At 42.7% G+C, this 26,882-nt stretch overlaps 2 protein-coding genes, 1 long non-coding RNA gene and 2 pseudogenes across 4 annotated transcripts; 3 read left to right on the top strand and 2 right to left on the bottom strand.

The window, feature by feature from the left end:
* Positions 1 to 2,232: 2,232 nt before the first annotated feature.
* Positions 2,233 to 2,354, top strand: LOC120619869 (uncharacterized; annotated as a pseudogene).
* A 5,271-nt stretch (positions 2,355 to 7,625) lies between these two features.
* On the bottom strand, positions 7,626 to 9,535 carry LYSET (lysosomal enzyme trafficking factor). Of its 2 annotated transcripts, none has more exons than XM_039884073.1 (2): positions 9,463 to 9,535; positions 7,626 to 8,566 (listed from the first exon to the last, which is right to left on the bottom strand). In XM_039884073.1, the coding sequence occupies exon 2, from the start codon at positions 8,548 to 8,550 to the stop codon at positions 8,155 to 8,157; it is 396 nt and encodes a 131-aa protein (XP_039740007.1). In that variant the 5' UTR covers positions 8,551 to 8,566; positions 9,463 to 9,535; the 3' UTR covers positions 7,626 to 8,154. The 2 variants fall into 2 exon arrangements, with proteins under 2 accessions (XP_039740007.1, XP_039740006.1); XM_039884072.1 differs by lacking the exon at positions 9,463 to 9,535 and adding an exon at positions 9,035 to 9,456.
* An 82-nt stretch (positions 9,536 to 9,617) lies between these two features.
* On the top strand, positions 9,618 to 11,939 carry MOAP1 (modulator of apoptosis 1). Its single transcript, XM_039884070.1, has 2 exons — positions 9,618 to 9,999; positions 10,095 to 11,939. The coding sequence occupies exon 2, from the start codon at positions 10,218 to 10,220 to the stop codon at positions 11,277 to 11,279; it is 1,062 nt and encodes a 353-aa protein (XP_039740004.1). The 5' UTR covers positions 9,618 to 9,999; positions 10,095 to 10,217; the 3' UTR covers positions 11,280 to 11,939.
* Positions 11,533 to 18,091, bottom strand: LOC120619635 (uncharacterized). Its single transcript, XR_005657583.1, has 3 exons — positions 17,926 to 18,091; positions 16,458 to 16,557; positions 11,533 to 12,283 (listed from the first exon to the last, which is right to left on the bottom strand). It is a non-coding gene; the product is annotated as an uncharacterized LOC120619635 (long non-coding RNA).
* LOC120619849 (uncharacterized) lies at positions 17,378 to 17,497 on the top strand (annotated as a pseudogene).
* Positions 18,092 to 26,882: the final 8,791 nt, after the last annotated feature.

Below are 26,882 nucleotides of genomic sequence, written 5' to 3'. Positions count from 1 at the left end.
CCAGGAAGAAAAATTTACTTTGGAAAAAAAAGGGTGTGTGGTTGGGGGGAGTATGAAAGAGAAATCAGTTTTTTTCTCCTAGTTTAGAGATGTTCACACTCAGAGAATTTGTGCTTCTGCAACTAACTTGCCTTTCAAATCCTGGGCCAAGTGACCTGCTCTGCCTGTCTGGCTCTTCTCCTCATTTAGGTTTCGGTTTCGGCATTTCCTCCAGTAGACCTTTCCTGGCTTTCTAGATGTTCAGTCCTCGTGCTGTGTGTCTCTGTGTCACCTAGCACCCTGGGCTTCCCCCTTATAATATGAAATGTACTATATTAGAATTATTACTTCAGCTACTCAGAACTTTTTTTAACTTTTATTGAGAAGGCCTGTACTTTTAAAGGACATAAAGTTTATGTTTTCTGCTAAATGAGAGAATCAGAGATGTCTGTGGCCCTCGGTTTATTATGCAGTTTCTGTTTAGCTTATTAAAGAGATACCTATTACGCAGTGGAATCACAATCTGTACAAGTATAGAATATCATTTCTTATATGGCAATAAGATTCACATATAAGAGATCCTGAAAACCTAGGGTTTTTTAAACTCAATTGTCAGTCATTATGTGAGATAAAATGTTTACAAGAAATTCCTGTGTCAGCTGATTGTGGTTGGTACTTGAGCACGGCAAAGTTCAAACTATTACCATAAATGCAGTTAGTGATAGTTGCAAATAAAATTAACATGATTTGAGCAATTAATTATACTACAATCATTTTGCGATAACTATTTTTGGGATACCTAAGTATATAGTAAGAGTAGAGTGTAAAATTCTTACAGAAAATGAATATTTGTAAAATAACACTTTTAACAAATGAGAAACAAATTTTCTTGATGAAGTTGGGTTCTTTTCTCACTACTTAGAACGTAATAAATTTCAAGTAGACTGAAAATTTTTAGTGTAAAAAAACGAGTACTAAAAGAAAAAGGAATAACAGTTTTTATAATTTCAGAGTGAAGAACTTTTCCTAAGCAAGATTTTTTAAGGCCAGAAACCATAACAGGAAAGATTAGTAAATGTGATTACATAATAAAGTTTCCAAACATTCTGTAAATAAGGTTAAAAGACAAAGAGGGGGAAAAGTATTTAGTATCATCAGCACAAATGACTAAGAATTGCTTTTACAGATCTCATGTGCACCAGTTAGAAAGACAACAGAAATGGGCAAAGGAAAGGAACAGCAAGATCACAAGAAATACACATGGTTTTTAAATGAAAAAATGTGCCGCTTCAAAAAAAAAGAAATTTAAACCATAATGTAGTACCATTTTTTACTTTACTTTTCAAATTAAAAGAGCGAAAGTTTTGATGCAATACTGAGCTGGGAAGGATGTGGGGTTTGTAATATATTGACGGTGAGAGTGTAAATTGGTATAAGCTCTTTAAAAGTCAAGTTGACGATTCTGTCAAAATGTTAAATGTATATACTGTTTGACTCAGCAGTTTCACTTACAGAAATTTATCCTACAGGTAATAGCACACATGTGCACAGATCTGTTTACAAAATTATTGCAGCATTATTAGTAACAAAAAACTAAACCTAAATGTTCATCAGCAGAAGATCCTAGTTAAATAAAAAGAAAACGTCAGTATATTAGAACGTTTTGTGGCACCATTAAAATTACCAAGGTATAGCTCTATGTATTTTTTAAGGACCAATCTCTAGGGTATAATGTTAAAACTAGCAAAATACAGAACAGAGTTAGAATGCTACTATTGGAGACTTGGCTGGATATGCATATAACATCTTTGAAAGGCTAGTCAGATGGCTTATAGGTAGAGGGAGTAGGGGTTGGGAGAGGGAGATCTTTCGTTGTATACTTTTTGCTCTCTTTGCACTTAAAAAAATTGTAATATATTTTATATGCAAATACAGAAAGTTATTGTGAAACTTTCAATTTTTACTTTTAAAAAGTCATGCTTTAAATTTAATAAGGGAAGATAAGCCCTATTAACAGTTTAAAACATTATTGTGTAATTCAGGACAGAAATGAACCAATCCATACTTAAAAAACAAAACAAAAAATCCACATTTTCCATTTGAATACTACTTTGTTAGAATAGGGAAAAGAATGTGACTTGTAAAGAGGTTAGAAAAACTGGGCTAAATATGAGGTGGGGTACCATACAAAAAGATAGGTTGTTTTCTGAAACTGATGTGCCTAGCATTAACCTTGCAAAAATTGTCATCTAAGTCTACGGCCATGCCACCCTGAACAAGCCCAATCCCGGCTGATCTCGGAAGCTAAGCAGGGTCAGGCCTGGTTAGTACTTGGCTGGGAGACCACTTAGGAAGAAAACCAGGTGCTGTAGGCATAAAAAATAAGGGATTGTAAACTGACCAGGTCCTTATAATCTGTGAGGTCAACCAAGGGTTGCTTCGCCTGAAAAAAAAAAAAAAAAGATTTGCCCTCTAACCAGTGAATTACTCTCAAAGTAGAAGATGCATTTCAGTGTTGCTGTGACTATCCCAGTGCTTGGGATTGGGATCGGGATCAGAACTGCTCTAAAGACACGGCCCAGGAAACAGTGAATGCTAGACAATAGCTTCTATTTAAATCTTTTAACAAGTAGCAGCTCATATACGGGTACAGTTTTAAACGGAAGTTTACTCTGGTGCCAAGAATTCTGCTGGAGATAGAAGTAACATAGAAACACGTTACTAGTTTGAGTGCTTTACGAGGCCAAGGTATTGCCTTGAACATCAAAGTGGAAATTGTGCGCCATAGCTCTAACAGATCGACGTGACATTTTATGCATATGTTAGGTGGTTTAGAAAACCATTATCTTCATGACTGTAACTTTAGAATTTCTCAAGGCTCTAACCACCACTTAAAATATACTACTTGTTTGTGAATGTGGTATGTTTTTCTCTGCATCAGTAAGAAAAACCCCAAGACAACATCACAAGAACTGTTTGCAAAAATAAATTGAGACTCACTTTAAATCTTGGCCTTAAAAAAAATATATCACTACATGCTTATAACCAAACTTAATAAGCAAACTTATCTGGCACATGTGACAGATTATGCTATGCACTTAGTAGTAAATGTTAACTTTAACCTTCATTCTCTCTGGAGAGTGAAACTAGATTGTTTTGCAGTCTAGTGAGAGAGGTGTTCAGTGGCACAGAGAAATCATTCATGCAATAAATAATTTATGAGCACTTAACTATGTTCCAGGCACTGTTCTAAGCAGGGGGCATACAAAAATGAACAAACATAAAATCCCTGCCCTCGTGGAGTTTAGATTCTGACAAAACATAGGAACGTGTCATGTGATAAGTCATGTGGTAAGTGCTGTGTGAAAAACAGGGAAGGAGGATGCTGAATTTTCAATAAGATGGCCAGAGGCAGCCTCACTAAGCTGAAAATTGAGCAAAGTTCTGGAGAAGGTACTGGACCAGGCCAGGGCCAATAATCCAGGCAAAAGGTATGGTGAGCACAGCGGCTCTGAAACAGGTTTTTCTGGTGTGCTCTAGAATCAGCAAGAAAACCAGTGTGGCTGGAGTGGAGTCAAAGACTGAGAGAGTAGCAGAAAATGAAGTAAAGGTCAAGGGCCACTTATTTATGACTCTGTATGCCATGGTATGGACTTTGGCTTTTATTCTGAGAAGAGAAGCTAGAGGAGGGTCCTTGAGGGGAGTAACAGTTTGAAAGGGCCTCTCAACAGTTTGGTAGTGGCCCTGTAGGGGACTTGAGTCCATTTTGGTGGGCAGAGAGATCAGCAGCTAGGTTTTGGGCACCTTGGTAAACATCAAGTAGGCAGCTGGATATTCAAGTCTGGAGCTCAGGAGAGATGCAAGGCAGTGAGATAAGTCTCAGCAATTAAAGCCATGAGTTTGGATGAGGTGACCAAGGGAGTAAGAACTGAAGCATGCTGACATTTAGAAATCGGGCAGATCCCCGAGGAGGAACCGGCAAAGGAGACAGAAGCTGGTGAGGAGGAGGAAAACCAGGACAGTATCTGAAACCGGGCTAACACGTAGTAGCTACTAGCCACGTGTGGTTATTTAAATTTAAATCATTACTGAAATTTTGAATTCAGTTCCTCAATCATGTTAGCCACATCTCAAGGCTCATTTCACGTGGCCAGTCGCTACTGATTCGGAGAGCACAGAGGACACCTCCATTTTCACGAAATTCCACTGGGCGGTATGGATCCAAATACCAACTGAAGGAAGTATCTCAAGGAGAGGGAGTGTGCCAGAAACTGCTAAGTGACTCAAGGATAGAGACCTGACCAATAGATTGCTATGTATAAATGAACAGTGACCTGTTGACAAGAGCAGTTTTGGTAGAGTGGGGAGCAGAAACCTGATAAAACTGTATTCAGGAAAAACTGGGAGAGAGGAACTGGAATCAGAAGATGTTGACACCTCATTCCCAAACCTGGGCTCCAGCTGGCAGCTGTTGCAGTCTGCTCGGCGTCATCCACTGCTGAGGCGCCTCACACGACCGGGCTGGGCCTGCTGGTGCTGTGTGCCCAGGTCCATGCCAAGCTGCTGCAGGAGCAGCTCGGGACCATGGATGTCACCACTGGGCTCACCTCCTGCTGTGGGGCTGGGCTTGTCACCTGGAGAGCTTCAAGCAGCAACAGTGAAACCGTCCTCTCCCTGACCTAGCAAACTGACCGCCCCAGGCCTGTCCTGGTCATGTCTGCTGCATTCCTGGCTGGCTGTGCCTGGATCATGGCCTTCGGTTAGCGACATCTACAGTCATGACCTATTCATTTCTCCATGGTGATACCTTGGAACCACATATGTCAGTTTAGAAGGCCTTGCTCAGTAGGGTCCCCTTGTAACAATAAAGTCTATTTAAACCTAGGAAAAAATAAAGAAAATATAAATACTTCATTGGCAAGTTGAACAGCTGGAATGAACTTATGGCAAAATATTTGATGCTGTTGTTCCAAAGACAAACACAGCTCTCATGAGTAACAGTTGAGCCTTTATGGTGCACAAAACCCCATGGCCCAGTGATTCTCAACCTGACGGAATCATTTGAAGACCTCTGAAAACAGGATGGCCTGCTCTGCGCCCCCAGAGGTTGATGTAAGTGGTTGAGAAGGGACCCTGGCATTGTTCAAGTGAGGAGTTGTGCCGTTTTTTTATTTCCTTGGGTGATCTTAACATACAGCCACAGTTCCAGACCCACTCACTGCCTTAGACAAAAATGAAAATACTTAATGCATGATCCTCAATCATGGCCCAGAATTACATAAAACTTTACAGATATGCTTTATTTACAGTGATGGCACATGCCTGATGCTAAAATGAGTCATGTGGTATTGTAAGTTTTTCTGCGAGTGTTTTGGAGCTTGAGCATGTTAAACCACTGTGAAAGAAATCAACACTAGATAATCTTAATAAAGGACTTTACCCACGGTGAACAAACATACCAGTTTGATTATTTTATAGGTGCAGTGATTCTCTTGGGAGCACTTTATCTAATGATTCCACTTCCCCAAAGAAAAGCTTTTTGTTAATTATAGGAGTTTTGAAATAGACTCAATTCTAAACTTAGGGAATCTCATTTTTACTTTAGAATTGATAATGTCTTTAAAATCAGTGAATTTACGTGGTGACTAAGGCTCCATGAATTAGATGTTTGTTCCTGCAATTCAGTTATCTATTCCCCGTCCTGGCAGTGTTTAAAAACTAAAATTACTGGCACGTTTCCATGAAAAACATTCAATAGGTATTACTCCATTTCAGGTATAATCGCAAACAAATGACTCATTAAACCGCTGTGGATATAACTATTTTTCTTAAATCTGGAAGCAAATATCATTGACTAGTTATGGATCATAGGATGCTTGTCCCTTTCCTAAAATCTTTGAAGCACTTCTTATATTTGCCATTTATCTCACTACTTAATCCTGTGGTCACTGCTTTTTGCATTGTGATGTGAATATAAAACAAATGATCTGCTGTAATACACAGGTCTCCTAACCATCAGTTTCAACCTGCTCCTTAGTCTAATAGAGGTAGGAGATAAATTTCACCTTTTCCTTTTTACCTTAAGAGCGCTTTGAACTATGAAATAGCCATAGACAAAATAGTAATAATCCAACTTGGATAATTCCTAAATAACCAAACATTAACTCTGCAATCTGAAATTTAATGATTACATTTAGAAATACGGCATTACTCCTACTGCAATTAGTTTACTATGTCAACAACCAAGGCAATGTGACCTTGAAAGATAGAAATGGCTCAGCCTTTACTTACCAAATCTCAAAATCCTAGAATTTTAAGTATAAGAGATAAAGTCTACTTCAATAAAAAGGAATTAGTACTTGACAAGTGATAAATTCACAAACTTTGTATTACTTCATTTATAAAACAAAAAATAATTGAAATAATTTTCTTAAAACATTTCCAAAACTGTCACTGCCCAAGAGTTAACCAAATAAAACAAGAAACTGCTCATTGATTTTCCTCGATCATCCTTTTTTTGAGAAGCAGTACAACGGAATGATGGAGCTAGAGATCCGAAGCCAGACATGCTGGCTTCCAGTCTTGGCTCTTCCTTCCACTTACTTGCTCTGACCCTGGGCAAGTTATTCTTATGTGCTTCGGGTTTCCACACCTTCCTCTCCTGTAAAATGGCACTATTGCCAGTACATACTTGCCTCGTAGAACTGTTGTGCAGAATGTAAATAAGAGTGCCCGCAGCATGCATACTACAGCGCTCCTTGACCTACGATGGGCTTACATCTCAAACCCATCGTAAGCTGAAAATAATCCTAAATCAAAAATGCCTTTAATACGCCTAACCTACCTAACCTCAGAGCTAAGCCTGACCTACCTTCAATGTACTCAGCACGCTCACATCGGCCTACCGTTGGGCGAAACCATCTCACTGCCGCTGACAGCCTCATGAGACTGTCATGCTGCATATTGCTACATGGTTAGGAACGAAGGCATCTGTTGCCTGGTGATAACTTTATCTGTGCCACCTACCAGCTGTGTGACCTTTCGCAAGTTACTTCTCCACCTCAGTGTCCTTACTTGTAAAATCTAGGTAATTGTTATCTCACAGGGTTGCTGGATTGAGTTAATTCATGTAAATCTCCCAAAACAGGGCCAAGAGTCAGCACCCAAGAAAGTTATTAAAATCTATCAGTATAAAACATTTCCCTGGTATTAGTGACATAACTATATAAAAATACATCTTGATTTGCCCAGAAAAAAAAAAAATCCTAAAATCTAATACTTCCATTTTTTAGTTGTTTATATTGGTACCAGACATGAGGTAGTAATTTCGAATGCAAAGGGAAGTACAAGAGTCATGTCTTCGTGCAACTAACCGATCGCCTGAAGACCAGCCCCTAGGCTAGAAAAGAAAATCAGAGACTTGGACTTGAGAACATCTTTCAGAGCACTCTCTCACGTGACAGGGACTGCACGAAATATTTTCATTGAACATCTTGTTTCTGTCTTCTATGTGTAAGTTAGAGTTCTCAATGTTCATTCATTCTCTTCCCAAGGATTCTTTAAAACCAAGAGCATTAATACTGCTAGTTAATGATGCCAGTAGCATTATCGAAAGGAGGAACAAATTCTGCTTATCAAGACAGCCATCACCTCAGTAACTTTATCCAATTTCTCACAAACTGATAGCAAACAAACATAAGTAGTTGGCTTACAACAGAATGAACTGGTGTTTTAGTTTGAAGAATTTTAAAGCAAGCCAAGTAATTGTATAAAATTTAAATTTTATGACCATGTTTGGACCTTTTTACATTAAACACAATGGAAATGTTCATATTCATTTTTCCCCAAAGGAAAAATTTCTGAATCATCACTATGTTGCACAGTAGAATAAAAATATGAGTTCAGGTACTTATTCAAGTTTCTAAAGAATGCAAATAACAGACATGATTTTACTTCCAGAGTCTGAAGTCATCAACATGATTTTGTAGTACTGTATCTCAGGCTTTACCTAAAAATACATTATTCTTCAGATAAAGATAGCCCCCTAATCACATTTTTTAAAAGCCTCTGCCCCACCACAACTTCCTGAGATCTGTGAAGAAACTGCAGTCTTGTGATCAGGCTCCATATAGTAGTGGCAGTTTTGTAATCACATGGAAAAAACAGTGACTGATTTTATGTGTCAATCAGTTGCAGTCTGCTGATCTGATTAGAAGCCTTGACAAATGCCTGGTGGCGATTGCAAATAACTGCCAAGCATATGGGGATAATACAGTAGCCCACCGTTTTAGGGTCAGCTCTTGTACAAGAGTAAAGGAACAAAAACATCTGTAAGTAAGGTATCAGAAAAATAACTGTCCAAAACCAAAACGGCAGGGAGAGTAACCGAGCTTTCAAGGAGTGCGTCCATGTGGTTCCTTCAAGGGGCTCCTCTGGGTGCTGCTGAATGTGTTCCAAGGCCAGCCTGTTGTAAGTCTCATTAATTTCAAAAACGTAGTAAAATGCTGCTGCACTTGCTAATAGATACAATCCCACTCCAATCCATCCCATCCGCTGGCGGAAGTTCATCATTCTCCATGCTCTGTGCCTTCAAATTAAAAAACAAACAAACAAACAAACAAACCCAGAAAATACAGTTAGGGTCTCGTAATGCTGTCACATCTATTCCAAATGTACTTGCTTTATTTCCAATGAGTTCCAAAATACTCCACTATCGCATTTACATTTTAAAAAATTAAAATTACATTAAGAAATGTAAACAACTTACAGGTTGTTTTATGGAATAGTTATGAAGAAGTACAAAAAGTTTCACTATCTATTAAGTCTGCTTTTATGTGAATCCCACAGAATAAATAAATAATTATATCTGGTTTAAAGAGGTTCAGGACACCTTCTATTAAGACACGAATTAAACTAGTGTCCTAAGGAACATTTCACTTTTACAGTTCAAAAATTTTTTGACTTAATAGTATTGTTTCAGACGTGAAAATTTGGTTCTACACGTCAAACCGATGTCGGGGCCCCCAAGTCAAGACAGTAACTCTTACACACTTACAGTGGTCCCGAGAATCTTCCTGTTCCCACGGCAAGCGTTAAAGAGTCACTCAGTTCTGAATAATCAGGTGGCTTTGGCATTTCAGAGAAAGCCACCATAAAAGAAATCCCCGGGGTCACCGGCTGGGAGAAAGGTGAACGCGACCAGCCTGGAGCACAAGCTAATTGTGATTAAGCAAAGCGTGACTGCGGCCGGTCACGCGGCGGTCTGGCCCCAGTCGCTGCTGCCGGAGCCCCTAGCCTGTGTCGCCTGGCGGGGAGGCTCCCCAGCCGGCCCCGCCCCCTGTCGCGCTGCAGCGCCCGCCGGCCGCGACCAGAGCTGCGCGGCGGCACCAGGCCCGGGCCACTCCGCCTTGCAGCGCCGGGAGCCCAGTGCCGGGCAGCGGCCACCGGCCGAGCCTGCAGAGCTGGGCAGGCCCCGGATCTCACCTTCCTGTCCGGTTGGCCAGCCCGCTCGCGGTCCCGGATGCTGCCACAGTCGGGGCTTCCGGCACGGCCCGGAAGCGCGCGCGCCCCGCCTCGAAAGGTCCGCCTCCCGTGGTGACGTCAGGGCGCCTCAGCCAGCGGCGCGCGCCCCGGGTCGCACTCCGAACAGCTCCGGTTGGGACGCAGGAGGAGGCTGCGACGGCGTCTGGTCGGTGTGACCCTCCAGGTGGCGGCCGCCGGGGTCTGGCCGCTGCACGTCTCCTCGGCCTTTCCCCGGTGTCTCGCTCGCGACTCTGATCTCCCCATCGCTCCTCGCCGCGGAGAGCCCTGCAGCGGCGGGGCGGTCCCCACCCCACCCCCCGCCGTCGCGCCTCTGCACAGCCCCCGGTCGCCCTCTCGAGTGCCCATCCGAGTGGAGCGGCTGCCTTCCAGCTCCTCAGTCTGGCCTCCCGGGAATCATCGGGACCCGGCTGGCGCCTGGGTCCCTGGCGTAGACGCGGGCACAGACAGCTAGATAACGGCGGGGCCCCCGAGGACGGGGTAAGATGGCTGCTTGCCGCAGTGGGGGTGCGCGGGGCTTCCCGGGCCCTGGGCCTTTGACACCTTCAATTGACCTGACTGCTTTGTCCCCACAGGCCGTCGAAACTCGAGACGTTGACTGGACAAATTTGGAATATTTCGGAGGAATACTGTGAATTGCGGTGGCACCAGAGCCTCCAGCAAATTGAAATTTAAATCATACCGTGGTAGGCACCATCATGACACTGAGGCTCTTAGAGGACTGGTGTAGGGGGATGGATATGAACCCTCGAAAAGCGCTGTTGATTGCCGGCATCCCCCAGACCTGTAATGTGGCAGAAATGGAGGAGGCTCTGCGGGCTGGTTTAGGTCCCTTGGGCGAGTACAGACTGCTCGGAAGGATGTTCCTGAGGGACGAAAACAGGAAGGTGGCCTTAATAGGGCTTACCGAGGAGACTAGTTATGCTCTGGTCCCTAAGGAGATACCTGGAAAAGGGGGCGTCTGGAGAGTGATCTTTAAGCCCCCTGACCCAGATAATGAATTTTTGAGACGATTAACGGAATTCTTAGAGGGTGAGGGCGTGACATTAGGTGAGTTGACCAGAGCCCTTGGGTATGGAAACGACCCTTTTGACCTAGACCAGGACATGGTCCCAGAAATACGGGCCCCTTTGTTGGCACAGGCATTAGATGAGGCTCTGCAGCCTGCCCTGCAGTACTTGAAATACAAAAAGCTGAGAATATTCTCAGGCAGTGATCCTCCAGAACCAGAAGAGGAAGAATTTGAACCTTGGCTGTTTCATACCACTCAAATGATGAATACGTGGCAGGTGTCAGATGCTGAAAAAAGGAGGCGATTGCTAGAGAGCCTTAGAGGCCCCGCATATGATATTATTCGTGTCCTCAAGATAAACAATCCTTTAATTACAGTCCCTGAATGCCTGCAGGCCCTTGAGCAGGTTTTCGGGGTTATTGATAATCCTAGGGAGTTGCAGGTCAAATATCTGACCACTTACCAGAAGGAAGAAGAAAAACTATCTGCTTATGTTCTAAGGCTGGAGCCTTTATTACAGAAACTGGTAGAGAGAGGAGCAATTGAGAGAGAAGTTGTGAATCAGGCCCGCCTAGACCAAGTCGTTGCTGGAGCAGTCCACAGAACACTGCGCAGAAAGGTTGCTCTGACAGAGGACGGCTTGGCCCCTGGCTTATTAGAGTTACTGGCACTGATAAGAGATGAAGAGGCAGCTGATGAGGAGGAGGAGGCCCTTCTCCAGGCAGGATTAGAGGGGCATTTCACCTGAATCTTAGAAAACCAGGAACGGGTATTTGACAGCCGATCATGGAGGCAGAACAGTTAGTATACTCCAGTGATAGACTAACCAACTCCTACCTTGTGCCAGGTGGCTCATTCTTGTATAGTTCTCAGTATAAATTCATTGTCGTTTCTGTGCCAATTTAATGTCTCCTAAATGTGTCATTGATTAGGAAGGCTGTAGCTTTGCACTGGTATCTATATATTTAAATTCACCCGTGTGAATTTTTTGTCATAAAATAATTGTACAAAGGTCTGTCACTGCACGTGTGTGATACTGTGAGAGGAAGGCAGGGGTCAGGTGTGTCTGCCGACCAGATCTCGTGGAGATGTCGTATTGTGTGGTAACAGGTGCAAGTGTAGCGTTTCAGATGTGATAATGTATCATAGTTTTTAGGTGTGTATTGTCCTCTCTTTATCATGAAGATCGTGAGCAGTGTTTAAGATATTTTCTGTGAACCAGAATTTTATTGTTTCTGTGCAATCAAAACGAGGCAGAGTTAAATGCTGAGGGTGTGGACAGCTGCCATCTCTAATCCCAGGTTCCTAATTGTGTGTCATCAAAACATCTAGTTCTGAATGTCATTTTAATAGGTGTTGTAAAATTACAGGCATGAACTCATAAAATAAAGGAATGCTAATAAAATGACCTGTTTTATCTATTTGGTTTTTATCAAGTGGCCAAAGAGATTTCATTTGAACAAAGGGTTCTGAAAAACACTAAATTTACACGATATTAATTCCTTGGACACTTCCCTCATCGTGCCCTGGGGTTAGGAAGTAGTTTTCTAAGTGAAATTGGCAGAGGGACCTATTAAAGCAACAAGCACACAGGTGAAACTACACAGATTAGTGCCCGTAGTAGGTGAGTACATTGATACATCAAGCGCATTGATCTGGAGGATGAAAGGAATGTATTAAATATTGCATACCTCTGCGTGGCAGACTGGACTAAATATTTTTCCATGTCATTTCTCAGTCCTCTTAAAAATCCTGCAATATAGGAATGGGCACACAAAGGTTACAAAAAACTCATCCAAGGTGAAACATCTTGTTTTTACTTAACTGCCGGGCCCATATTTTTTCCCACTGCCAAACAGGAGACGCAGTCACAAGGGTATCTACTCAACAGCCTCACAAGGGAAGCAGAGCGGATGTTAAACACATTTTATAAATATAATCTTGTATGCATTATTGTGGAGTGCATTATTCCAACTCACTACTGCAAACTAGGAACTATTAGAAGTAGGGAGTATGAGAACCTGTAAGGGGCAGCTGGGACTGTGGCATAGGTCAGTGATTCAGTCCTTAAAAATGATAGGAAGAAAATCATAGAAGTTTAAAAATCATTGAAAGATAGGATAAAGTCATTACTTTTAATAATAATACCCAAGAGGACCAAATTTGGGATGTGTACCATTGGTTTAGTTTCAAAGGCATAGTAAAATGTTTCTGTTAAAACTAAATGTCATTTCATTGTAAGTTCTTCCACTATAGAAAACTTATCAGCCATAATTTTGTACACCTTGATACATGTAATTTTTATTTATCAATTATACCTCAGTAAAATGAAAAAGCTAAGTACTAGATGATATATGGGCTCTGGATAAATTCAAAAGTATAACTCTGATCTCTATATGTATATTGTCATTTATGTGCCACCTTAGTAGTGGGAAGTGGTATCAGCTGCATTTTGCTGATACAGACATGGCGTGTACACAAGTGTTAAGTGTTACAGCTCTTCTAATATGTGAGGCACTCAGCTGGGGTATGTAGTTAAATTTAAGTTATAATCCCTGCCATGGAGGTCTATTCAGAGTCAGTGATAGCTGACACAGCACTTGCCAGGGGCCAGGCACTGAGCACCACTGAACGCATTTTGTACCATTTTACAGATGAAACAGGCACAGAGAAGTGACTCGCCCAGGGTTTCTCAGCTAATGAGTGACAGGGCTAAGATTTACACCCAGGCAGATTATTTCCATAGTCTTTGAGCTTAATCTATTCAGAGCTGCCATGTTAAATTCTCAGAAGCCTGTGAGAAACACCATTGCAATTGCCCCTGTTTTATAGATGAAAGGCTTGAGGCTCAAAAAGCCTCGAAGGCAAGGACAAGCGCACATAGTCTGACTCCCTAGATCTTTTCTTAAGGTGCTCTGACATAGGCATCTGGTTAAGACTGCATCATTGTCAAAAATGACAGTTAAGTTTATGAAATCATGTGAAATAATAAATGTATGTTCTTTCCAAGCTATGTTACAACATGAACAGCGAAACACTAAAATGTATAACTAATGTTGGGATGATGGGATCATAAGGATAATTTATTTTTTTGTTATTATTTCCTAAATGTGTTTTTTAAATGAAAATAAAAATACAAAGGAAGTGCTCAAAAAGCCAGAGGAAACTGGTATATCAAAGACATACGGGAACCAACCTGAAAGAGCTCCCACTGGCAAAAGCTACAACAATTCGAGCAACGAAATGAACAGTTCAGTGTTGGATTGTAATCCGAAGTATAAGATAAATGTCCATGAGTTCATGCTGATAAAATAAATGAATGAATAAATAAATGTGGGAGAAGAGTCAAATTTTCCTTACAGAAGAATTTCAAATCCTTTATGTGGATACTGCCGTTCTCAGGAGTTGGAATTTATTCCCTTCCCTGCTTAAGTGTGAGCTGCATTTAGGAATAGAGTATAGAAAGGAAAAATAGTAACTCTTAAGGAGACAAACCTTGGCTAGGCTCAAGGTCGGTCATGTGGACAGCATGTACCCCTGATATGATGTGATAACGAGGGCAGTTCGCCTCTGGTATTCTTCCTCAAAATCCATAACCCAGTCTAATCATGAGAAAAACACCAGACAAACCCAAATCGAGGGATGTTCTACAAAATACCTGACCAATACTCCTTGAAACTGTCAATATCATTAAAAAAATAAAAAAGACTGAGAAGCGGTCACAGACCAGAGGGGACTAAGGACACAAGGCAACTAAATGCAATGTATTCTGGAAGGGATTCTGGAACAGATGAAGGACATCAGTGGGAAAGTGGAATCCAAATATAGTCTGGACTTCAGTTGATAGTAATATATCAATATTGTTTTCTTGTAGATGACAAATGTACCGTGGTAATGTAAGAGATTAACAAAGGAAACCAGATGAATATACCAGAATTCTCTGTACTATCTTTGTAACTTTTCTATAAGTCTAAAATTATTCTAAAATAAAATATTCATTGAAATAGATACATACATGCACACGCACGGAAATAACCAATGACCCGGGATGCCAGCGGATGAAATAAGTGACTAGGGAGTAAGTAACTGGAGAGCACCCCCTTTCCTAAAAATGGCAATTCGTCGAAATACCACTAGGTGGCAGTAGGCGCTCAGGTTAGGCCTCGGCTAAGCCATACGCAGGGAAAAGGATTATCACATATGAAAGTGTCATACCTGCCCCCCATCAAAGACTGGAAAATTTCTCACGCTTTATGTGGAAAAATAAGCACTTGCTCAATGCAAGACAGTGACTTCCTCTCTAGGTCCGTGATACTTCTAGAATCATCTAATTAGCTTGTCAGAGAGGCCTTGCCTTGGCAAATGGACTGATCCATTGTCGCAAGCGAGCACATTTATAGCAATTTCACTCCACTCCCAGCCAGAGCGTCTTATAACAATGATTTTGGAGGTCAACCTCTGAAAGTTTCTTATTTCAAAGAAACGACATTTAGGTCAAAAGTACATTTTAGCCATCATGGGTTTCCCACCCTCTCCAGCCTCTGCTACCAGCAAACCTAACTCCGCTTTTAGAGGTGTTGATTTTCTTATGCACGTGTGTTACCATATAAACTGGAACAGTATATGAAATAATTTAATTCAATGTAAAATAGGACTGTAAGGCTCTTAGTCACCCCCCTAGGGGTGGATTGGGAGTCAGAAGGCTAGGGTCTAACAGAACAGAATATTGCAGATGAGGTAAGTGAGGCTCAGAGAAGGTGAGCGGCTTCTCAAGGACACACAGCTAGTTAGTGACAGAGCAAAACTTGAACCCAAATTTGAGCCTGCCTCTGGCTCGCTCTGTGACCTGATGTAAGGGCATTTAATTCCTCTTGGACTTCAGTTTACTCATCCATAAAATCTACGGTCCCTTTTAGCTCGAAAACTATGTGACTCAGAAGATCTTCCATCTTTATATGAATATCCTTAATTTAAAAAACTGACTCTAAGTTCTTAACATGCTTAATATTTGTCACTCAACATGTATCCCCAAATATTATCAGGGCATCTTTTAATGAGTGTGCTTTCTAACTCTCTAACTAGATTCTATGTTTCCCTTGATATCAAGGTGTATTATATCTCCATATAAACCCGACATGGTGTTTTGCACTTGCAAGGTAACAAATATTTCTTAGCTAATTAGTAGTGCTCCAATGTGCCTTAGTACATGTAATAATAATCTGACCGTCATTTCTTAAGCTCTTCCTATGTGCCAGGCAGGTTGCTAAATGCTTTACATATATTACCTCATTTAATTTTAACTACAACCTTTGTATGTATATTACTATCCCTAATTTCAAGTGAAGAAACAAAACTTTGGAAAGGGGAAGTGACTTGTCTGGAGTTGCACAGCTAGAAGGTACTGAGATCTCTCAGGTTCCAAAGCCAGCTCCTTCGCCACTGTGCCAGACAGCCTCCAAGAGTATCTTGGCTCTGAACCCAACTGGCACCACTTCAAGAATGGATAGGAGTATGTGAATATAATCATTAGCGAACCCGTTTCTGACCATATAACCTGAAACCCTATCACCACTCCCCGATGTCTCCTTCCAAAATTTAATAATAATACAATCCAGATTACACTGCCCCGACCCAGCAACCATTAGCCCTCTTTCTCCTTGGTATCTAAAGCCAGATTTGTTCACCCACTTTACAGAACTGTGAATTTCAGAGAACCCAGCCTTCCCCTATCCCCTGCAGGAAGTGAGGGTGGCAACTCGATTAGTTTAAGGTGATCCCGTACTCTGCCAAACTACTTGTTTGAGGCATGGGCAAAGTATGCAATTCTATCCGGTGAAACATGAGCAGCTACTTTTTTTTTTTTAATCTTTATTTATGGGAGCATGACTCTGCTGCCAGAATGCCTCAATTCAAATTCCAGCCTCACCATTTTCAAACTCTGTGACTTGGGACAAGTTTATTAACGCTTCCTGGGCTTCAGTTTCCACAACTGAACATGGAGATAATGACACTTCCTCGTAAGGTCACTGTGAAGACAGAATGAATGAATAATGTAAAGTGCTGAGAACTGTACCCGCTACTAGTAAGTGCTCAACCAACGGCGATTGCGTTTGTTCTCTATTGATACACAGCAGATAACCCCTAAATCTAGTGACTGAAAACAAATAGCCATTATCTCTCAGTGTCTGTGGATCAAGAATGGGGGGAGGGCCTTCACTGGGAGTTTCTGGCCCGCTGACAGACTGCCTCCGAGGTGCTGGCCAGCGCTGCCTCTTGGGAAATCGTCCAAGCTCACACACAGGGGCCTCTCCACGTGGCTGCCTCATGATGGGCCGCTGATTTCCATCGGAAGCAAGCAATCCAAGAGAGGGTGAGAGAACACCCCAAACGGAAGCCACAGTCTTTTTATAATCTTATCTCAAAAGCGGCATCCCATTACTTCTGTCATATTCTATTCTTTAGAAGCAAGTCAATAAATCCAGCCTTAAACACACAATAGAATATAGAGATGTCAAATTATAACGTACCCCTGAAAATTATGTAATTGCATTAACCAATGTTACCTCAATAAACTTAATTTTTAAGAAGTTAAAAAAATATATTAAAGAATTATTAAAAATTAAATAAATAAATAAATAAATCCAGCCCATACTTAAAGAAAGGGAATTACATAAGGATGTGAATTCAGGTGTGAATCATTGGGGGCCGCCTGAGAGGATGCCCATGACAGATATACATATATATATAATTTTTTTTACATATACAGAGAACCTCTACTTTATATTTTACCCTAAAGTGATAAAATTCCTTTATTAGATCCAGGTTGAAAGAAAAAAAAAAAATCCAGTCTACGGCCATGCCACCTTGAACAAGCTCAATCCTGTCTGATCTCGAAAGCTAAGCAAGGTCGGGGCCTGATTAGTACTTGAATGGGAGACCACCTAGGAAGACCAGGTGCTGTAGGAGTAAAAAGAAAAATTAAATGAATGAATGAATGAATGAATTAAAGGATTGTAAGCTGACAAGGTCCTTGCAATCTCTGAGGTCAACCAAGGGTTGCCTCACCTAAAAGAAAAAGAAAAAAAATCCTCCATTCCTGGTCACTCATTTAACTCTTTCGTGTATCAGAGCGATAAACACAGGGTTGTTCTTTGCCCGTTCTACGGGCTGCCACGGCCCCTCACAGGTTTTACGACCAGCATATGTTCAGCGTGTTAGATAGAGTACAGGCATAATGACCTCCTCAGTCTCCCTCTTCTCCAAGCAGTGAATGCCCAGCTGCTTCTCCCTTTCCTCCCTTTTGAAGGCCTTTCAGGAGAAGCAGTACCTGCAGGCCCCCGGCGCACCCACCCTCCTGGGAGAGGACTTACCTTGTCAGCTGGGAGAGGACTTACCTTGCACCAACCAGCTCCTGGCTTCTCAAAAACTATACCTTCAATACGCAGCAAAAGCTTTTAAAATGTGCGTTTCTTTTTATCTAACATATGCCATCTGGATCTGTATCCTAAGAAACTAAGCAAGGATGTTCACACAGAATGGGCGAAGTTTTCCGTCGCAATACTTTTTATTATTGTGAATAAAAAAGGAAACTATATAAATTCCCAATAATAAGTGATAGGTTGAGTAAATTGCACCATGCCCAAAGGGCTATAAACTTTGTAGCCATTAAAACAAAATTGTATTGTGTGGAAATATGCAATTGCTGTCTTGTAGGCCACAAATGATTGCATTTCGGTAATCTCATATGGTTCAACCCAATTGAAGGATATTTTTGGTATACGAATAGCTTTACAAATAGTTTTTTTGAGTGAAAAAACAAAGTGCAACAGTATTTCTGGAACAATCTCATCTTTGTGTTGACAAACACCCATCAATACATTTGCAAAGAAAAAATCTGGAAAAGCACACACTAAATGTTAACAGTAGTTATTTTTGGATGGCAGAATTATGGGCAATTTTACCTTTTTTTTTTTTTAATGAAGTCTTAGCTTTTCTTCAATGAATACTTCCTATTGGTGTAATGTTTACGGATCCTTAACTAAATAAAATAAAACAAGCCATAAGAGAGAAATTTCAAGAGAGAAACCCTGGAAAACTCTTATTTTTCATTAGTAATTTAGAATTCATTAAGCAAAGCAGGGGCTCAGCAGCTTCTCCTCAGACAGTAGATGCCCCAGTCTGAGCCAGCAGGAGAGTGGCCCAGCCTGACACTCTCCAAAGACAGGCTTTTTCTCTAAGCGACTAATCTCCATTTGAGTTTAGCCGAGACCAGAATAACTGAAGAAATGGGCACATTCTCCAGGATATCTGGTCAGACGCTTGCTTTCTCTCTCCAGTGTCCATTCTACCAGTGAGACCCTGTTTCTTATTTAGGGATTCTCTCCCCCATATTTAGCCATAGCCTGGGGTGGATCGATGACCTAGACCCAGACTGGTTAGTGAGTCACGAGGTGGGCATGAGGCCGGACCTAAGCTACTGAGGGATGAACTCCATTTCCTCAGCTCCCTCTTCCAGCCTTTCCGTGAAATTTTAAATTCAGTTACAGCTTTACTTTTTGAGCACTCATTTGCATGGTGTGATTATTCCATTTTATTAGTTTTTTGTTCTTGGCCGTATTACTACTACTACCTATTAACTATTACTGCCTAACCAATTACCCCAAAATTTAGTGACTTAAAACAACAATAGTCATTTATTATCTCTCACAATTTCTGTGGGTCAGGAATTCAGACAGGGCTTAGTGGAGATGGCTTGTCAGTTGCACGAGATCTTAGGCCTCGGCTAGAAGACTGGCAGGGGGCAGGGGGGCTAGAATCATCTGGAGCCCGTCCCTCACCTGTGCGGCCGGTTGTGCTGGGGTCAGCTCAGGGCCTAGCTGGGAAATGCTGTCTGCTTGAACACAGGCCTTGGTCCACCTGGCCTTTCCGTGTGGTTGGGTTCCAAGGGCAAACCTGCCAAGACTCAGGCGGAAGCTGGATCCTCTTTATGACCTAGCTCCGAAAGTCATATGGCATCACTTCTGCTGTACAAACTGGTTAATGGCTGGGCCGTCACAGCCCCTCCCTAACCCAGACTTAAGAGCAGAGATCTCACTGCAGGGTCCTTAGGAGAAGAGCATGTGGCCTGGGATAAACATGCCTGGGAAAGGCGGACTGTCTCAATGGTTCATTATCTTTTATTACCACTTTCAGGATACTGAATCCAGCGTTTTTGTCTGTTTGGTTTTTAGTTTATCGTTTTAGTTTCCTACTGTTCCCGTTACTGTCTCCTCCAGTCAGATCCAGGGGCTGAGGCAACTGGACCCACTGTCTGCACCCTCAACTTGGCCAGAAGCCACGGGGACTGTGTCTTATGATGTTCCTGTCCCATCTGTGGGGAGCCCCACACCCAAGGTTCTTTTTTTCTGTTTGTTTTATTCTCTCGTGCTGGAAACTTTTCTCAAGCGAGTCTGAGGAAACATGTGGTGGGTTCTCAAACATGCGAGGCTCCTTGGCTATCCATTCTCATCTGAAAGTATCTCATTGAATAGCCATGGTTTGCACCGTTTTCATGGGTGGGGCTAGACACCTCGCTGCAGGAAGATAGCACAGCAGGTCAGTTTTCTGGGTGGGGGGCCCCCAAATGTCAGTAGCTGAAGGTCTGCTCTCTCAAACTGCTCAGTTTCTTCAGGGGAAGATCCTTTAATCTCCTGCCCCAGGGGATGAGTCTGATGAGGACGTTCCAGATGGGGAAGAGGCCGTGGGCGGTCTCGCTTGGAATGCGGACTCTCCTTGCTCGTCTGGTTCAGTTGGGAGCCTCGCCTGCACCCCGCGCTGTGTCTGGCCTCCTGAGTCAGCTGCCAAGATGGGCAGCTCAGGATAGGGTGGGGCTCTGGGTGTCTTACAGCCTGTCTTATCTGACTTTCATTCAAACTCTCCGTATGTTCCCTATGGCTGAATAACAAATTACCACCAACTCGGTGACTTAAAACAATAGGAATTTATTCTGTCACAAGTCTGGAGACCCAAAGTCTAAAATCAGTTTCACTGGTCCCAAATCAAACTGTGGAAAGGGCTATGTTCCCTCCAGAGGCTCTAGGGGAGAATCCGTTCTTTGCCTTCTCAGCTTTGGGGGCTGCTGGCATCCCTTGGCTTGTGGTCGCATCGGTCCAATCTTTAAGGCCACCATCTTTAAATCTCTCTCTGCATCATATTCACACAGTCTTCTCCTCTGTGTCTGTGTCAAATCCCCCTCTGCTTTCCAGATGGGACATTCGTGATTACATTTAGGGCCCACCTAGATAATCCAAGATAATCTGTGTCTCAAAAGGCTTAACTTAATCATATCTGCAAAGTCCCTTTTTCCAAGTAAGGTAACATCTAGAAATTAGGACCTGATATCTTTGGGGGCCATTATTCAACCTATTATGCCCTCTGTTTTTAGTCCCATGTCCTGACTGGGCCTGCTTCTGTCCCTAGTGCCTTTAATACCTTTTGGAAGTCCTGTGAGGGGTGCAGATTTGCTTTCAACTGGCCCCTCCTTAGGGATTTATGGTGCAACTTCCACTGATCTCGTAGTTCAGGTCCATTCCTTCAGAATGTTTCCATATTCCAAAAATGTGTTGACATCTTGCTATGGTCAGAGTGTTTATCCCCCACTTCCTAAATGGATATGTTGAAATCCTAACCCCCAAAGGTGATGGTGTTAGGAGGTGAGGCCTTTTGGGCCGATTAGGTCATAACAGTGGAGCCCTCATGAACATGCTCAGTGCCCTTTTAAGAGGGACCCCAGTGAGATCCCTCGCCCCTTCTGCCATGTGAGGACACAAGAAACCTGCGACCGAGAAGAGGGTCCTTTGCTCAACCACAGCAGCACCCTGACCTTGGACTCCCAGCCTCCAGGACTGGGATACATTTCGTTGTTTATAAGCCACCCAGTCCGTGGTATTTTGCTACGCTACCCAAACAGACTAAGATGCATCTTCCCTTCTCCTCGTTCTAGGAGCCTTACGCTTGTTTTAGTCCTTGACTGTCATTTTGGATGAGTTTCAGGTGGAAATAGAGATAAACATGTGTGTTTAATATACAGTGTTTAACCAAATGTCTCTCCACTGGTTTTAAATATTTTTAGAAATAGCTTTATTGCTTCTTCCATTTGTTACAATATTATAAGCTTGTTTTCAAAATAGTCTCATACTAATGGCAAGCAGGCAGGCTGCTAGAAATCACGCTGCTTACCTAAAAGCAACGGTCAGAATTTGAGTCTACCGTTATGATATTTTTTAAAGCACATCCCATCATAATGGCGTTTTGTCTCTACATACGTCAGTATGTACCTCTTAAAAAATAGCCTTGTTCTTGTAATGCCAATATCATACCTGACAAAACTGTCTATAATGACTTCAGGTCATCTAGTACCCAGTTCATATTCAAATTCCCTGATTATCTCAAAAATATCTTCTTACGGTTGATTTATTGGAATCAGGATCCAAACGATGCCCACACACGACCCCTGGTTGTTACACTTCTGAGGTCTCTTAATTAAAGTGGTCCCCTTCCCTTTTCTCCATTTTCTGTCATTGCCTTGTTGAGTCTCCAATTTTAAAAAAGACACGTACAAAATATATTTGTATTCCCCACATTGTTCCAAAAGAGCTTTGAGAGCGCTACCAGAGTCATTATTCATTGATAGAAAGATGTGAGGATGTGACTTGGAGCCTAATGAAGTCAGGTCTTAGGTTTTGCTCAGGTATCAACCTCCATTCCTACACGTTCTGTCTCGCAGCAGCCCCGTACTCAAATTCAGACTTTTTGAAGTGGCATCTGTTTTTGACCCAAAGATCTTGACTAGCTCTCTCCAGGCAAAGTCTCTCTGGATCAGATGGGATCCAGGAGAAGACAGAGACCCCAAAATACCAAATTCTTTCTGCAGGACTTCGGTGCCCAGGGGATCCCCAGCCACGTTTCCGTAAAGTCATGTACAGACTGCTTTTAAAGAAGACACATTCAAGAATCCTCTCCTTGAATTGTCGTTTTAGAACATTACTGAAGCGTGTGAGAGGGGGGAGACTTCTTTTCTTTTGCGAGTGGGAGGGAGAGGTGGCTCCCACACCTCCGTCCTATATCTGAGCACTTGCCTGCTGTGTTAGTCTACTAGGGCGTCTGTAATGAAGCACCACACACTGGGGGGCTTAGAACAGCAGAGATGGAGTCTCTCACAGTTCTGGAGGCTAAAAGTGCTATCTCGAAATGTCGACAGGGCCGTGCTCTCTCCAAAGACTCTGGAGAAAAACCAATTTCATGCCTCTCTTCCAGCCCTGGTGTTGCTGGCAACCCTTGGCATTCCTTGGCTTGTAGACATGTCATTCCCACCTCTGGCTCCATCTCCACATGGCCTTCTCCCCCACGTGTGTGTGTGTGTGTCTGTGTCTCAGTTTTCTCTTCTTATAAAGACATCAGTCATTGGATTAGGGCCCACTCTAACCAGTCTGAGCATATCCTAACCAATTACATCTGCAAAGGCCCTATTCCAAATGAGGTTCCTTGTGGACATGAATGCTTGGAGGACACTATTTAACCCACTGCACCCACCCTGAGTCTGGTTGTAATACAGAAGATGTGGAGCCCACCTACTTCTGCAGGAAATGGAAACTTTGATATGCACTTCCCTAGTCTTCCTGTTTCATACAGCACAGGTGTGGGACCTGGGCTTGGCCCATAAGACACCCTGCATAGGATTTTATATCTGGAGCTAGAGCTTTTTTATAAAGAAGCAGGGGAGGAGAAACTCGTGTGTGTTTGTTGGCTTCTACTGTGCTAACAAACAGCCCAAATCTCAGTGGCTTCCAATAGCAAATGTGTGTTTCTCACTCACAGTCCTGTGAATGGGCTGTTGGTGGACCAGGTCCCCGCGGGCTGGGCTCCAGGCTAGAGGCTGGGTTCAGGTGTGCTCCACGTTATATTCCAGAGCTCAGGCTGGAGGACCAGCAGCTCCTGGAGTGTGCTCTTCTCATGCAAGATGGCAGGGGCACAAGAGCAGGGAAGAAACTCTGCTCAGAAAGGGCACATGTTCACTTTGCCTGTATTCCATGGGTCAGTGCAGGTCACATGGCAAAGCCGAAAGTCAGTGGGGTGGGAAAGGGAAGAAGGAATCCTTCCTGGAAAATAACAGAATCTGTCACACCATGGCAGCAACATCGGATGCCAGATGGCAGTGGTGTCCTTTCTGGTCTGGTTCCGGGCTGTGATTCTACCAGTGATTCTAGCTCAATTTCTGGTCTTGGTTCTCAAGCCAGTTCTGTGAGAGGCCCAGTAGTCTTTGGTAAATTATTTTCCAGCTTCAATTGGCCGAGCTTGGCTTCTGTAGCTTTCAAGTGAGAGTCTTGAATGAGATGCAGGATTTTAACTCGTCTCTGGCCTTAAATGTGGCTTGATGGTCACTGGCCTAGTGTCTCTCAATGTCACGCCCACCCATCTTCCTGCTCTGGGGCTGGGACTCTAGAAACCACACGTCAGACTCCTTGGCCAGCTGGCTTTCTGATGGGCCCAGCCCATCTAGAGAAAGACTAGTGGGGAGGAAGAGAGAAGGGACATCTTTCCTGTCTGCGTTGTCTTGGCAACAGCAGTTGGTCCCAGCCTCTAGATTCTTCCAGCGCCCTTAAATCTGCTTCATCGAGCCCTCTCACTTGTACCGGCAGTGGCTGGGCTGTACCCCCTCTTCGGGGGTGTTTTTCCAATGGGTTGATTGGTGACTGGGTCCTCTCCAATCACTGTCCCAGGCTGGGGAGCCTCCGGCTTGAGTATGTGCTTCCTCAGCTAAGTACAGCTGTGAGGCCTCCTCCCGTCCTGGCCGCTGGGTGTCCAGGCATGCCCTTTGGGCTCTAAGGGTTCCTGGTGCATTTCAAGGAGGTGTCTACACACTGTGTAGTCACAGCAGGACAGAATGTGACAGTGCTGGGTGTTGTCCCAGCTGGGCAGTCCCTGGAGAGAACGTGACTCCATCCTGCGTGCAGAGCGCAGAAGTGTCTGTATGTAGAGTCTCTGGCGGAAGCCGAGGGGGTTCCAGGACAGTCCCAGGCTCTCGGGAGCGCCTCACACACAGTCCTTCCCTCTCAACCGCTCGCTGTACAAAAACTCTACTCTTTTTTTTCCTTCCAGTAGACCCTGGTGGGCCAAGAAAACTGGACGCTAAATCACCCCCCATTGAAAAACTGGCATCCTTTGCCCCAAGGGCTGGGAGGACTCACTTTCCTTCGTCTGCTGCTGGAAAGAAAGGGAAGGGAAATATTTGGGAAAATATCAAAGGGGTATGAGCTCCCTTCCTAGATTACGTGAATCCTTCCAGGGCAAGTAATAAAAGGGAGAAACACAAAGCTGCAAAATTTTCATATTTAAAAAGCTCATATGCTGGCGTATCTTCCATTAGACTCAAATAAACTCTTATAAAAGTTCAAAAAAAATAAATAATAAAAGCTCATATGCTGCATCAACTTTTAAACTAAAATAAACTTAAAAATGCAAAAATAGTCATGAACTTCAAATTAACCACATTTAAATCGACGTGTTTTTTTACTGAAACTGAATCACTGTGAATCACTGAAATGTGGTTTAATGAGGGAAAGATGCATTTTCAACAGATTTTTTTTTTTTACAACAATCATTATTTGAGTCACTGACATTTTCATTCTTGATCTTTTGGGGGGAGTTTGAATAATAAGTTCCTTTTAAAGCACTTATCCATTTTAACGATCCAATTGATTTAATCATGCACCTCAAAATATACTACAGAAGCTACTTAAAGAGTATTTAATGAAACGTCTTTATTTTTTATTTATGCTATACTTACTGCTAACGCATACTGTCACAAGTTGGGTGGGAAGGAGATGGGAGCTGCAGAAGGCATCATCGCCTAGGACCACGTGATTCTCCCGCTGTCTTTCTCCGTTTGAACTCTGGTAAAATATTCGTCTTCGATGCTACTGCACACTGATTCATCAGCCGTGAACATGACTTTGATCCAAATGGAAACACGCGTTTAAAATTATAAAATTGTGAATTGACATTTGGTTCCGGGATGATCATCCAGAGGATCCAAACCTGAAAACATAACATTCAAAACTTCCAGTAGAACTCATAGAGCCCAAGAATATGCTTCCACACCCCAGTCTGAAGAGTACCATCCCGAGTTATGTGGGGAGAGGATCAGAATGAAAAGAGAGACGACTCAGTGGCCATGTGCATGGGGACCTGGAGGGGCCCACTGCTGACCTGCAGAAATGGCTTGGGAAGACTACAGCAGATGGAAGGAGGAGGAACGAGCTTTCAAAGACAGGTGTCGACACCTCCTATACATCGATAAGAAGTGGCCTCCTCCAGGAAGCCTGGTGCAGTCTTGGCCAGAGTGGGGCTCCTTCTGGAAGTAAACAACGTGAAGATATATACGATCGCCCTTCCACTGTGCTTCCTTGAAACTTGAGCTGCAAAGTTCTCAAAAAAGGCTAAAATGAGTGCAGTCTGAAAAAAATAAACAATGAACAATGCTTACCTCTGGAAAGTAGGAAGAGGCTGGACAGGGAACTTCCTTTCTCCCCTACTATTCTTTATGGATTGTTAACACAAGCATATGTAATTTATTTTAGAATTAATTTTTTTTTCAATAATAAAGAGTGCCTCAACTCTCCAGGACCCATACTGTGCAGAGTGAATGGCATCCACACATCTTGGATTTTCTGGCCCGGCATGAAAGTCTGTTCTTCTTTTGGCGAAGTGTTAACTCCCGATTATAAAAATCAAATTCATCCCAGGAAATTCAGAAAATATAGTAGAGTGGGTAGGAACCAAACAAATCCCCATCACTCGGAGACAATCACCATTAACTCTTGGAAGTGTTTCCCTCTACTTCTTTTTTGAGGCATAAATTTCCTCTTTTTGAATACAGTCATAAGCACAATAAAAGTATAATTCAGCAGTTTTCTGTCTTCCTTTGAGCAACATTAGGACATAGCATTTCCCCCATTGGCTCAGTAAAGACCAGGTGAGTACTTACATTTGAAAATATATTTTGGAGATTCTGTCTTTATCAATTCATTCCCTAAATTAAAAAAAAAAAAAACGAAACAAAACACTTTTCATTTTAAAATAATCATAGTCTTACAGAAAGTCGCATGCATAGTACAGAGGGTCCTGTGTACTCTTAACCAGCTTCCCCTAATGGTGACACTTTACATAACCACAGTACAATATCAAAACCAGGAAAATGACATGGGTACACAATCTACAGACTTTATTCAGATTTCACCAGTTTTTTTCACGTACCTGTGTGTGCGATAACCTCAATTTTATTTGTAAAGGTAGAGAAACCCAAGGCTCAGCT

The sequence above is a fragment of the Pteropus medius genome, unplaced genomic scaffold (genome assembly GCF_902729225.1).
Source record: "Pteropus medius unplaced genomic scaffold, Ma_sr-lr_union100, whole genome shotgun sequence".
Lineage (NCBI taxonomy): Eukaryota > Metazoa > Chordata > Mammalia > Chiroptera > Pteropodidae > Pteropus > Pteropus medius.
Note: the sequence above shows the minus strand (reverse complement) of the source record. Positions and strands in the feature narration are given on the sequence as shown.